Source organism: Diabrotica virgifera, chromosome 7 (genome assembly GCF_917563875.1).
Source record: "Diabrotica virgifera virgifera chromosome 7, PGI_DIABVI_V3a".
Classification (NCBI taxonomy): Eukaryota; Metazoa; Arthropoda; class Insecta; order Coleoptera; family Chrysomelidae; genus Diabrotica; species Diabrotica virgifera.
This window is the reverse complement of record NC_065449.1, coordinates 229,489,330-229,503,609: the sequence shown is the minus strand read 5'-3', so window position 1 is coordinate 229,503,609 and position 14,280 is coordinate 229,489,330. Positions and strand designations below refer to the sequence as shown.

The 14,280-nt window shown below is 32.8% G+C and overlaps 1 protein-coding gene across 3 annotated transcripts in view; it reads left to right on the top strand.

Moving 5' to 3' along the window:
- The first annotated feature begins 208 nt into the window (after positions 1-208).
- The window catches only part of LOC114344313 (serine/threonine-protein phosphatase 4 regulatory subunit 1), a 669,156-nt gene continuing 655,084 nt past the window's right edge, over positions 209-14,280 (top strand). For 2 of the 3 annotated variants that reach the window (XM_028295168.2, XM_028295154.2), the window contains exons 1-2: positions 209-381; positions 443-487. In XM_028295168.2, coding sequence (XP_028150969.2) covers positions 375-381; positions 443-487 — 52 coding nt within the window. In that variant the 5' untranslated portion in view covers positions 209-374. The remainder of the gene's footprint in view (positions 382-442; positions 488-14,280) is intronic. The other variant, XM_028295161.2, reaches the window with a different exon arrangement.

The following is a 14,280-nucleotide window of genomic DNA, read 5'->3' as shown; positions in this document are numbered from 1 at the left end:
TGTTTACCGGTATATTAATATTATTATTAATCATTGATAACTTATATTTTGGATTCTAATTTTGAAAGAAATGAAAATTTTCATAACTAACAAAAAATAATTTAATGCTATTTTAGATTAAATTAAATCGTGTATACTTTAATGTTTGTTATTTTATTCACATTAGAAAACATTTTTAGTAATAATGAGATTATAATTTTTAGAAAAAAATAAAAAATAATTTAAAATCGTTAAAACGCATGCCACTGGAGCTTTACTCGAACGGAGCAAAATACAGTGTGAAGTTAGTCACTCATTCTGTCATTCTCGTAAGTTTTCAAGTCACGTGCACATTCAGCATTCAGCCTAATGCTATGTTTTGATCCTAGTACAAGATGGCGGGTGAGTAAACTGTTGGATTTTTAATTAATTTTAAAGAGTGACACTTAAATTGTTGTTTTAGATGTTTCATCAATACATAATGATTTCATTGATGATTCTGACGAAGGTATGGAAACCTTTTTATTAACTTATGTTGTAGTGTTAAATTAGTGATTTAAATGTATTCATATCCCAAGTTGTTAAGATGCAATAACAACGCATTATCTGAGTTAAACATTAACACGTACAGTGAATAACTTGTTTATAATCATTAATCTAATAATTGCATGTACATTTTTATGTTTATTAGTTTCTGAATGAAAGGAAAGAGAAAAATGTCAAGGAAACGTTTTGACATTTCTCCACATTGTTTATGTCTATTTTGCTAGCTTTGCAGACAGACCAAATATCTTTTTATAAATGTTTTCAAGGTCTTTCGAATTGTTTCAAATGTAGAATCCGTCGAGGGATTCATAAAATATTTTGATAATGGGTAATCCAGCCAAAAGCTGATTGATATCTACATTTTCATTTTCCTACACACACACATACAATGCAGAACCGTATTCAAACATTTCAAAACATATGCGCAGCCGGTTATAGACCAAAAATTACTTATAATAATTGTTATTACACACATAAAATGAGTTCAGGAGCTTCCTATTTGCTCAAAATTGCTAATATTTTCATTTTATGATGGTATTAGATCTGTATAACTATACAAAGTATGTTTAGTACAAATAATCAGAAACTGAACCCTATGTAACCAATGCAAATCAGGTATATTGTGCATTGTGCAATAATTGTTAATGTTGTGGGAAAATAACTTTTCAAGTATCCTTAACCCTCACAGGACCAACCTTTTAGTAGAAACAGAGAAGACCAAGGAAGGTCAATAAATGTCCACACATAAACGTGCTTCTTTATTTAAACTAATTTAAAAATAACACTTTTATATTATTCCTAGACGTTAATGGAACAGTTAGAAGATACGAATTTATAATTTACCTGGAGTCTTCGTTTCAGTGGAATTGGCATCATTATAGGATACAGAAACATTTTTGTTTTTGCCCACTTATTGGCCTTTTTTCTTTTAGATTTTGCTAATTTGACACATGAATGATATCGTCCCTTTTCATTTTGGGATGGTGTTGAAGGTATTCAAGGGGAATATTTATAATCCACTGTCAAGTTTTTATAAAAGTAAAGTAAAACCTCGATATAACGGACTAATTGGGGGGACGGGATGTCCGTTAAAGCCAAAAATCCCTTATATAAAAATATGTTTAAAATAAATAAATGTTTTTTAAATGTGTACTGTATTTAGATACCTACAGTGTACAAATCTGTAATTTAAAAAAGGAATCAAGTTTTGTTTGCTACTTTTTTACTTTTCTACTTCATCTAAAAACTTTCTGCAATATATTCGTTTTGTTGTCAAAATTATTCACTGATCCATGGGTTGAATAAGTGATGTATTTTTTGACAAAAACATACAATTAAGTATTACTATTAAGTATTAATAGAATTATGGAAGTTGGACAAATGCCAGACGAATGGAGAAGCAGTATACTGGTACCTGTTTACAAAAACAAGGGAGATATACAACAATGTACAAACTACAGGGCTATAAAACTGCTTAGCCACACCATGAAAATATGGGAAAGAGTAATTGATAGACGGATACGTGAAGAGACCGAAATATCCGAGAATCAATTTGGCTTTATGCAGGGTAGATCAACAACAGATGCAATTTTCATTATAAGGCAGTTGATGGAAAAATACAGGAGTAAAGAAACAAATGCTCATATGGTATTCATTGATATTGAGAAAGCATATGATATTCCTGGAGAGATTCTGTGGTGGGCACTCAATAAGAAAGGAGTCCCTGGTGAATATGTAAAGATTGTGAGGGATATGTATGAGGGAGTAACGACTAGTGTTAGGACAGGTGTGGGAGAGACTGATAAATTTCATGTGAAAGTAGGATTGCATCAAGGTTCTGTGCTTAGTCCGTATTTATTCTCATTAGTTTTGGACCAGATAACAGCGAAAATACAGGGTAACATTCCATGGTGCTTAATGTATGCTGATGATGTTGTGTTAGTAGGAAATAGTGAAAGAGACTTAGAACAAAAACTGGAACAGTGGAGACAAGCTCTGGAGGAAAAAGGTTTAAAACTTAGTAGGACAAAAACAGAGTATTTGGAATGTTCATTTAAAGATGGAGCTACTACAAATAAAATGGTATCTTTGGATGGTGAAATGATTGTAAAAAGCAATAGTTTTAAGTACCTAGGATCGGTATTACAGAGTAATGGAGAAATAGATGCAGATGCATGCAGTAGAATTAGGGCTGGATGGATGAAGTGGAAAGAAGCGAGTGGTGTGTTGTGTGACAGAAAAATTCCAATGAAGCTGAAGGGAAAATTCTATAAAACAGCCATAAGACCGGCTATGATGCACGGAACTGAATGTTGGGCAGTGAAAAAGAAACAGGAACAACGAATGCATGTGGCGGAAATGAGAATACTTAGATGGATGAGTGGAGTGACAAAGAAGGATAAAATTAGAAATGAGTATATTAGGGGAAGTCTAGGTGTGGCACCAATTGATGCCAAAATGAGAGAGCATAGGTTAAGATGGTTTGGTCATGTTCAATGTCGAGACATTAACCACCCAATACGAAGAATAGCTGAAGTGCAGATTCCTGGAAGGAGTAGGAGAGGAAGACCAAAGAAGACCTGGGGGGAGACGATAAGACAGGACATGTTGGTAAAGGGAATTAACATTGATATGGCCCAAGATAGAATTGTGTGGAGAAATGCAATTAGGGAAGCTGACCCCTTATAGGGATGAGGCAAAGAGAATGATGATGATACAATTAAGTATTACAGTTGCCATCTTCTGAATGTCGAATAATTTTAGGCGAATAAGCAGAACGCTGTCTAAAATCAATAAATTTCACCTCTTTCGCCGGTATTTCCAGGTTTTTCTCTTGAAATTTTCTTACTGCAGGTACAAATTCTTTAAAAAACCAATTTTTGAAAATATCAATATCTGTGGTGAACCATGATATAATATGAAACGAGCAGATGATGCATTATATCTTTGACAACTCTAGGTTTACGAGATTTGCCAACAATATAGCAGTCAATCCATGTGATCCATCGGCATTAGCATAAAGCAGTGCCGAGATCCTGCCCTTGCTGATTTTTCTTCCAGAATTCGACTTTTCATATTTTTTGCATTGAATTTTTTTTTTACAATTGATCAGATTTTTTGTCCGTTATATCCGAAGTCTGTTAAATAGAGGTCCGTTCTATCGAGGTTTTACTAGTAACGTAGTACTGCGGACGATACTATCATAATAGCAGACAACCTTAAAGACCTCCAAAAGCTAATGAACAAGATATTTGAGTATGGAGAAGAATATGGATTATCCATAAACATAAAGAAAACTAAATTTATGAGGATATCAAAAACCCAAAATAATGATGAAAGCCTGACAATTAAAGGTAAAACTTTAGAACAAGTTGAAAACTACAACTATCTTGGCACAATAATTAATCACACAAACGAGTACTCCAAAGAAATCAAAGTTCGAATAGAGAAAGCAAGAACAAACTTCAATAAAATGAGAAAGGTACTTTGTGCAAGAGAACTGAAATTAGACTTGAAAGTTAGGTTGGCAACGTGTTATATTTTCTCGACCCTGCTTTACGGGATAGAAGCATGGACACTTAACGCGTCGACTACTAAAAAGTTGGAAACATTTGAACCGTGGGTGTATAGAAGAATCATGAACGAAGTCATGAGAAGAATCAACAAGACTGGAAATATTAGAAACCATCAAGACACGAAAGCTTGTCATGGTTGAAGAATTTAAGGGACTGGTTTAAATGCAGTTCTATAGAACTCTTTAGAGCAAGATAGAGTAAGTTAGATAGAGTAAAGATAGTGATGATGATATCCAACCTCCGATTAGGAGACGGCACTTGAAGAAGAAGAAGGATTTTTTTTTTGAGTGAATTTGATGGCCTTTGCCGAGCCAATTAGCCAGACATTTTGTTATTTTAAAAACAAACAAATTTGATTTTTCAATCAGAGGAATTTTTTCTGTATTTCTAATTCTAAATACATAACAAACTAACATTATTATCTACAATTATTATCTAAATAATACTGTTTTGGTTGTTCATTTTTTTTGTAAATTTTTATTTTTTTTGTATTTTTTGTTGCATTTTTTTTATATTGTTAATTTGTTTTTTTTGTATTATTTTTTTTATTGTTATTTCTTATAAATTGTTTTTTTTTACTACGCTAAGACGTAAACCCGATTCATCCTCGCGGAGGTTTACATCTTTTTTATTCTTTTTTTTTTTGCTTTTTTTATTTTTTCTTTTTTTTTTCTTTTTTTTTCTCTTTTGTTGTTCTTTTCTTTTTTCAATTATAATATACAATAATTACTTAAATCTACAGGGTTTAAAACAAAATAACAACAAAACAAACATATTTGTTTTGTTTTAACAAACATGCCTGCTTTGTTTTAACAAAATTTCTTAAATACAGGGTAAATTTTATTGCTACAATCTATATTTACAGTTTTTGACATGTTCGTAAATTGTTTTTAATATATTAATATCTTCAGAAAATATCAAATTGTTCAGGTAGACGGGAAGTGGAATTTTTAATATATTAAGATTATCATAAAATTTGTTTATATTTACTGATTGATGTGAACATTCGAGGAGAATATGTAGTAGATCACCTTCTTTTCCACACTCACAGTTAGGTGACTCTGTGAGACCAAACTGTACATATGAAGGGGGGTAAGAGCATGATTACATCTCAATCTATTTATAACTCTGATGAAATGGCGATTTGATACAGAATGAAACCATCTTTTAATGGGAATTTCAGGCTGCATTTGTTTGTAATTACTACCAGTTCTTGTGTTTCGATAATACCTTTGCCAATTTTCTTTTTGGTGTCGTCTACTAATAATATCAATATACGAAATAGGTAGTAAGTTCATGGGAAGTTCTTCGCCTATTTCTAGAGCGGATTTGGCTAGCCTGTCTACTATTTCGTTACCCCTAATGCCTGCGTGTCCCTTTATCCATGAAATATTGATGTTTTTTCTTAAATTTGCAATTTTATTATAAAGAGTCATAATTTCCAGTTCTATATGATTGAGTTGTTGGTACTTATGTACGTTAGTTAGTCTATCAACAACACTCTTACTGTCTGTAAATATTATGCAGCTATAGGGTTCGTTACTAAATATGTGTCTTAAAGCAAAAAGTATCGCAGGTCCTAGTTTACTGTTTACTCTTTTCTATAACTTTGGCAGTAGAAAATGATTTGTTGAAAAAATATCTTGAGGAGTCATAAAAGATATATTAAACGTTGATAAAACAAAGCAATGTTGACATCCACATTACATTGTATTTGCTTATACAAGTGCATTGATTGAAACATAGAAATAATATGTGTATTGTTTTGTTGATATACTTTTTCTTCTTATGGTGCCCTATTCAATTTATGAATGTTGGTGATTATAGTCTAAGTAAAGAATATAGTGAAACGGGTCAGATTTGTAGGTTTCGATAGTTCGGCTTTAAGCTATAGTCCGGCGGCTGGTTTTTACTGATAATTAAATATGTACCTAATTAAAAATATTTATTTTTGCTTAGGTATACAGGGTGGTGAATCGGAAAACGGGCCATAGGAAACTCAATGTAAAATTCTAAAATGTTGAATTCCTGCTTCCCTAATTATGTTACATCAAAAGTCATGAGAAGTTATTTGTAGAGGATTGAAATCTGTATTAAAAACAGAAGTTACAATTGTTCTACGATTTAAACAGAGTCCAAAATTTTGAAAAATATAATGTATTTACCGCAGTAGGTATGTGTGGGCATGTTAGGTCGCACGTTACTATTTAACTGACAGTGAGCACACTATTGACTAAAGAAAATATCTTTATTATTAATACTTTCTCATTAACTGAGGGTATCTTATCAACTTTATTGCGTTTTAAACAATAAATGATGAAATAAATAAAAAAACTGACAGTTCAAATTGTTAATATAATAACTTCGTTGTCACCAAATGCAACCTTATACACATTATTGCACTGTGTGTTGTCTCACTTTGGCGTATTACTCTGAAAATTGTATTATATTTTTACAAAATTTTACATAATTATTGTTTGTAGAACAAAATTAACAGTTGTTTTCAATACAGATTTTAATTCTCTACAAATAGTTTCTTATGACTTTTGATGTAAAATAATTAGGGAAGCAGGAATTCAACAGTTTAGAATTTTACATTGAGTTTCCTATGGCCCGTTTTCCAATTCACCACCCGGTATACCGTTAATAGTACATTGAATCACGGTTTTTTGCTCCAAATTTTAAAGAACCACTTGGATTGACATGAAATTTAGCATCATCATCATTCTCTTTGCCTTATCCCTAAGCGGGGTCGCCTTCACTAATTGCATTTCTCCACACAATTCTATCTTGGGTCATATCAATGTCAATCCCCTTTTACCAACATATCCTGCCTTATCGTCTCCCCCAGGTCTTCTTTGGTCTTCCTCTCCTACTTCTTCCAGGAATCTGCACTTCAGCTATTCTTCGTATTGGGTGATTAACGTCTCGACGTTGAACATGACCAAACCATCTTAAACTATGCTCTCTCATTTTGGCATCAATTGGTGCCACACCTAGACTTCCCCTAATATACTCATTTCTAATTTTATCCTTACCAGTAAACTTAATTCTTGGGAGGAAAAATATAGCACTTTCCTCCCTTTTTATACAAATAGCAATTTGGTGCTTCACAACTTTTAGAGGTACATACCTACAGACGTTTGAAAAAAGTGCCCCTTTTACAAAAAACGCGGTTTTTCGTATTTTCAAAGAGGTGGAACTTTCTCTGTCAACTTCGAATTGCACAAAAATATTTTTAGAAGTAGTTTTTTACATATATTATAAGCTTCTAGATATTTTTTTTGCATATTTTGCTGTTAAACCCTTCATACATATGAACCTTTAAAAATGGCATGGCTGCGTTTCTTAAAAGCTGTTTGAATTTGGTCATGTTTGGTAAAACGTGGGCCTACTTTAATTTTTGCCAAAAGGCGCCTTGACATTTGACAAGTTGATAAAACTTACACGAAAAGTAGGTATCAGGATGACGTTTTCCAACTTATTGTCGGTGAATCCGAGAAAAATATTCTTCAAAATGCGTTAACAAGGGCTATTTTTGGGCCTTTTAAGTCTCACAGAAGGGCTCCAAGGCTCAAAAATCTGAAAAAATTTAGGGGGTCCTATTTTGTGTAGTACAACATTCTAAAATTTGGGGAAAATCGGCAGACCCTTCCCTCAAAAGTATAGAAAAAGTAAAAATATTGCTCATATACAGTTTCTTCTTCTTCTTAACATCTACACCAAAGTGCATGGGCGACTATCTCATTACTTACTAAGGTTCTGTTCTTGGCGGCGTGATACAACTCGCCTGTGTTGTGTATTCCTGTCCATTCCTTAATATTCCTTAACCAAGACAGTTGTTTGCGGCCGACTCCACTTCCACTTTCGATCTTCCCTTGTAGGATTATTTGTGGTATTTCATATTTTGCTCCTCTTAATATGTGCTCAAGGTAACTAATCTTGCGTTTCTTAATAATTAATCCAAAGAGTTCTTTCCACGCCGGGTCTCTTAAGGGCGTCGCGTCATCGTTTCGAAATCTATCCACCCACGGTATGAACATCATTCTTCTCAATGACAATTTCAAATGCTTCAAGTTTGTTGATTGATGTTCCTTTCAAAGTCCACGTTTACATAAAGCAGGATGAACCATATTATGTAGCACTTAACCATTCTGTAGCGTATTTCGAAATTTAGGTTTGGATTACATAGGAGCGGTTTGAATTTATTGGAGCTCAATTACAAGACAAGAAAGTTAAGGAATCAGTTCAAAGACAACTGAACAAAAATTTAATTTGGGAAAATATCGGTGAGAATGTCGATGAGGGCTTAAATAAAATCGTAACAACAGTAAAAGAAATCTGTGTGAGAAATTTGCAAGGCAGGTCAAAGCTAAAAAGCAGGCTTGGATGACAGAAGACATATTGGATTTGATGGCACAACGGCGACTAGCGAAAAATAACGAAACACTTCATAACAGCATACAAAAAGAAAATCGACGTAAAATACGAGAAGCAAAGAGTCAACATCTAGCCAAACAGTGTCATGACATTGAAGAACTTGAAACAGATACGACACGTTTAACATGTATAAAAAAGTGAAAGAAGCGGCTGGTATCTTCAATAAGAAACAAACTGCATTGCTACAGGATGAACATGGTAAAGTAATATTTGAAGTAAAGGACAAACTTAAAGAATGGGAAAATTACGTTACGAACCTATTCGAAGACGATAGGTGTAGCCATACAATCATTAAAAGATGGCAGAGCGACTGGCCCTGATGAAATTTCAACTGAAATTATATACAAGCTTATAAATGATAGCAATGTTTTAGAGGCTATAACTTCATTTTTCGATACCATTTATACCAGCGGACAACTACCTAATGGTTGGTCTAATTCACTGTTTATAGCTCTACCTAAGAAGACAACAGCAAAAACCTGTGCTGATTATAGAACCATCAATTTGTTAAACCATTTATTGAAAATTTTTCTGAAGGTAATACATGGTCGTATCTACAATAACTGCGAGGAATACCTGGATCACACACAGTTTGGTTTCCGTATCGGGTTTGGAACGAGAGAGGCACTGTTTGGAATGAACGTACTTGCTCAAAGATGTCGAGATTTATCTGTAGACATATACTGTTGTTTTATTGACTTTCAAAAGGCATTTGATCGTGTTAAGCACTCTATATTGATCGAAGCTCTAAAAGATATTGGCTTGGACGGCAGAGATGTTCGAATAATTGCAAATTTATATTGGAATCAAACAACATGAGTTTTGGTAGATGATGTGGAATCACAGGCTCTTAATATTAAAAGAGGAGTACGACAGGGATGCCTCTTGTCACCCCTGCTTTTCAACGTTTACTCAGAAAGAATTTTCAGAAAAGCACTTTCTGAAAAACAAGAAGGTATACTTGTGAACGGTGAAGTCATCAATAATTTGCGATATGCGGACGATTCAGTACTCCTAGCTTCTACTCAAGAAGATCTGCAAACACTACTTGATAGTATGGTTGAGAGTTGTAGGGAGGCAAGTCTGGATCTGAACATACGGAAAACCAAAATACTCGTAATAAGTAAACAACAGCATATAAAACCGTCTATACAGGGTGAGTCATGAGGAACTGTACATACTCCTACCTCGTATAGAGGCCCCTATGGGGAATAACAAATGACCATTAAAAAGTGTCTGCTCCCATTGTTTAATAATATAGAGGGCGAGTTTCGCATTTTTACAGAAATTTGTATTCGTCATAATTTTTGAACGGTCAGATCGATGTGTCTCTTATTTTGGTCAATCGTAACACTATTGCCACCTAATCAACTGATTTATTCAAACTAGAAAAAAATTAGGTCCGGCTTTAAAAAAATTAGTTCGTTTGGGTCTTAGAAAAAATTTCACACTGTATAAGCTTTTTGAAAACTCTAGTATGAATTTTACAAATAAGACAAATAGGTAATTAAAATAACATATTTATTTTTTTCCGCACACGATTGCTTAATTTTTTATAAAAAAATCAAATTTGATTATGAATTAAAAGTTTGGTAAAGTGAACCATAGATTTAACAAAATTAACTTTTATTACCAAAATTAATTTTTTTTTAACAAATATTTAATTTATGTTACCACCAATCCACTGATTTATTCAAACAAGAAAAAAATCAGGCCCGGATTTAAAAAATAAGTTCGTTTTGGTCTTAGAAAAAATTTCACCCTGTATACGCTTTTTGAAAACTCTAATATGATTTTTACAAATTAGACAAATAGGCAATTAAAATGGCATATTTGTTTTTTTCCCCACACGATTACTTAATTTTTTATAAAAAAATCAAATTTGACTATGAATAATTAAAAGTTTGGTAAAGTGAACCATAGACTTAAAAAAAATAACTTTTATTACAAAAATGAATTTTTTTTAACAAATATTTAATTTATGTTATCACCCAATCAACTGATTTATTCAAACTAGAAAAAAATCAGGCCCGGATTTAAAAAATTAGTTTGTTTGGGTCTTAGAAATAATTTCACCTTGTATACGTTTTTTGAAAACTCTAATATGAATTTTACAAATAAGACAAATAGGCAGTTAAAATGGCATATTTATTTTTTCCCCACACGATTACTTATTTTTTTATTAAAAAATCAAATTTGACTATGCATAAAAAGTTTGGCAAAGTTTTTGCATATATTTAAAAAAATTAACTTTTTTTACAAAAATTAATTTACAAAAACAACGTTTTTCTTAAAATTAAAAGTTTTACCATTTTTGTTTTCTATAACACGTCTAGATCTAAAACTTCCAATAACACTTCTTTTGGACTCTATAGTTTAACATAGACGTGATCAAATTGATAAATTTTAAATTTTTCCACCTAATTTTTGCGATTTACAAGTTTGCAACTTTTACAAGAAGAAGACTGAAAGTCTACAACAATTTTCATAGTCTTCACAATGGTAAGAGGTATGTGCTGTAAAAATTTCAGAAAAAAAAATATTAAAATGGAACAGAGTTGTAGCGAGTTAAACCGTGAGTTCATTTTTTTTATTTTTAGATTAAAATTCCGACTTTGACAAATTTGATTTTTTAATAAAAAATTAAGTAATCGTGTGGGGAAAAAAATAAATATGCCATTTTAATTGCCTATTTTCTTATTTGTAAAATTCATATTATAGTTTTCAAAAAGCGTATACAGGGTGAAATTTTTTCTAAGACCCAAACGAACTAATTTTTTTAAAGCCGGACCTGATTTTTTTCTAGTTTGAATAAATTAGTTGATTGGATGGTAACATAAATTACTTATTTGTGCAAAAAAAATTAATTTTTGTAATAAAAGTTATTTTTTTTTAAATCTATGGTTCACTTTACCAAACTTTTAATTCATAGTGAAATTTGATTTTTTTATAAAAAATTAAGTAATCGTGTGCGGAAAAAAATAAATATGCCATTTTAATTGCCCATTTGTCTAATTTGTAAAATTCATATTAGAGTTTTCAAAAAGCGTATACAGGGTGAAATTTTTTCTAAGACCCAAACGAAACTAATTTTTTTAAAGCCGGACCTGATTTTTTTCTAGTTTGAATAAATTAGTTGATTAGGTGGTAATAGTGTAACGATTGGCCAAAATAAGAGACACATCGATCTGACCGTTCAAAAATTATGACGAATTTTGTCAAAATGCGAAACTCGCCCTGTATATTATTAAACAATGGGAGCAGACACTTTTTAATGGTCATTTGTTATTCCCCATAGGAGCCTCTATACGAGGTAGGAGTATGTACAGTTCCTCATGACTCACCCTGTATATGTAAATAATACCAAACTTGAGCAAGTTGATAAAATCGTTTACCTTGGACAGCAATTAAATTGTAACGCAGAAAGTCACGGCGAAATTAGATCTAGGATAGAGCAGGCTAGAGCCGCTTTTAGAAGGATATCCAAGCTGTTATGTAACAGGGACCTAAAATTGGCATTGAGGATCCGCCCACTTCGCTGCTACGTGTTCTCGGTCTTACTTTACGGTGTCGAGTCCTGGACTGTGAATAAAATCGATCTAAATCGCCTTGAGGCTTTCGAAATGTGGTGCTATAGAAGAATTTTAAAAGTTTCCTGGGTGGAGAAGATTCGAAACTCCACAATACTAGAACGTCTCAGCAAGACTAGACTACTAAGATCATAAAAAGCATCAAGCAGTGAAAGCTGGAGTATTTCGGATATGTAATGAGAGGTCCCAAATATAGGTTGCTACAAAATATCATGCAAGAAAAAATAGCAGGCAAACGCAGTCCAGGACGAAGAAGAACCTCATGGTTGAAGAACTTGCGAGATTGGTATGGTGTTGATATAAGCATGCTATTTACGGTGGTAGTGAATAAAATTAAGATAGCTATGATGGTAACCAGAAAGGACATGGTACATGAAGAAGAGTCTGAATTTCATAAAAGTTTGTCTTGCCATTTGTATTCGGGTTTTTATTTCATGTTGGTGGATCCCATTGATCATTGATTGGTTGTTGTTATGCAATAATGTACTAACCCACAAAAAGTTGTTTCGGAGATAAATTGATTTAAAACTTAAACTCAAATAAGAAATAGACTATTGATATTTATAATTTTATTTATTTTTTAAATTATAAGATAGACAACGCAAAAATACTACATTCTAAGATTATACAGATAAAGTATCAAATTTGACAGAAATCAGTGTCAAAAGCGGGTTAGGACATTTTTAAAAAACTACAATTATACCTTAATAAAAACAAGCAAAACTGATCTAAACACTAAACTTTGTTAATAATCATTTAATTTAAATATGTTTTTTGATCTAGTCCTCAAGAAAACTTTCGTAAATGTCAAAATCTAACTCGCTTCCAAGCCCTTCTATATCCTCTTCAAAGTTGGAACTTGGGGATAATCTTAAAAAGTTGTAAAATGCTCTGGCATCTTGAGGAATTAGTTTTAAAATATCTTTTAAATCTTTTATTTTTCTTTAGATAAAGGTTTACCGCTTGGCCACAACAATGGTAGGTGTAATTTCCGTATATTACATTTGTGGTCTTTTCCATGTTTTTCAGTATCAACTTCAGTATACTTTTCCGCTTTAATATTATATTTCATGAACAAGGTCTTTGGTTGATCTTTTTTAGTAGAATTTCATGTGTTTTTAACCAACTAATATTTTGTTTATTGATATCAACCTTTCTGTTTGTAACTGCGTTTATTAAGTTTACCACTGATACCATATCCTCTTTTGTCATTCTAATAACAATAAATTTATTTCTGTTTCTACAGCCTTTCATAACGTTGATATAGTCTTGATTTGTGTATATTCTTTCGTTGGTTTTTAATGCACATTCAACGTCTCCGAAATGGGAATCATTGAGTAAAAAGGAATGATCTGTACCCCCACTGGTGGGTTAGAACACTTTTGCTTATTTATTCATTCGCCACATATAGCATTTGCGGGTTACTATGTTTTCTCCTAGATATCTATGAGAGCGCCAATCAGCTTAAAACATTTTTGCTTACTGCAGTACACCTCATAAGGAACCTGTTTCGCTAAAAATCTCAATTTTGTACGAGGTGTGGGTTAGGACATTATTGCATAACACCGTCCGATTGTGGTGCCAAAGTATTTAAGAGTTTTCACGCATTTTATATACAATTTATATTATAGAATTCTACAATTGTCAGATATTTATATTATATTATCAACTCCTTTGAGAATACTTAAAATTAGTCTCTATAAAATGTGCCGGAATGTCCATAATGGAACTCGAAGTCGTCTTCCTCCTCATCGCGTCTTTTATTTGGGTGTTGGACGAAACGTGCAAAAGCAAAGATAGCAACGTCCTCGACGTCTTAGCCGTCGTCGCCACGCCCGCGTCGACGCGCGCCTTCTATTGATCTACGCCGAACGGATCCGTACGGAATGACGTCGGTGCCCCCACGACGTTACGGCGGCGCACCCAACTAACGTCGGTACGTCGTTGTCGATTGTTGGAGGAAAGTCTTGGAGATGGGGAGACGGTTCGGAAGGAGTTCGGTCATTAATCGTCGCTTTTGGGTTTTAGTAGTTTTGTTTATGATTCTGTTATCACGGAAGGACAAGTCTGCTACTTGAAATATATTACGGTTCGGATTATGCTGTACTGGAAGTAGTTGTGAAGCACTGTTTTTTTTATTTTGCTACAGG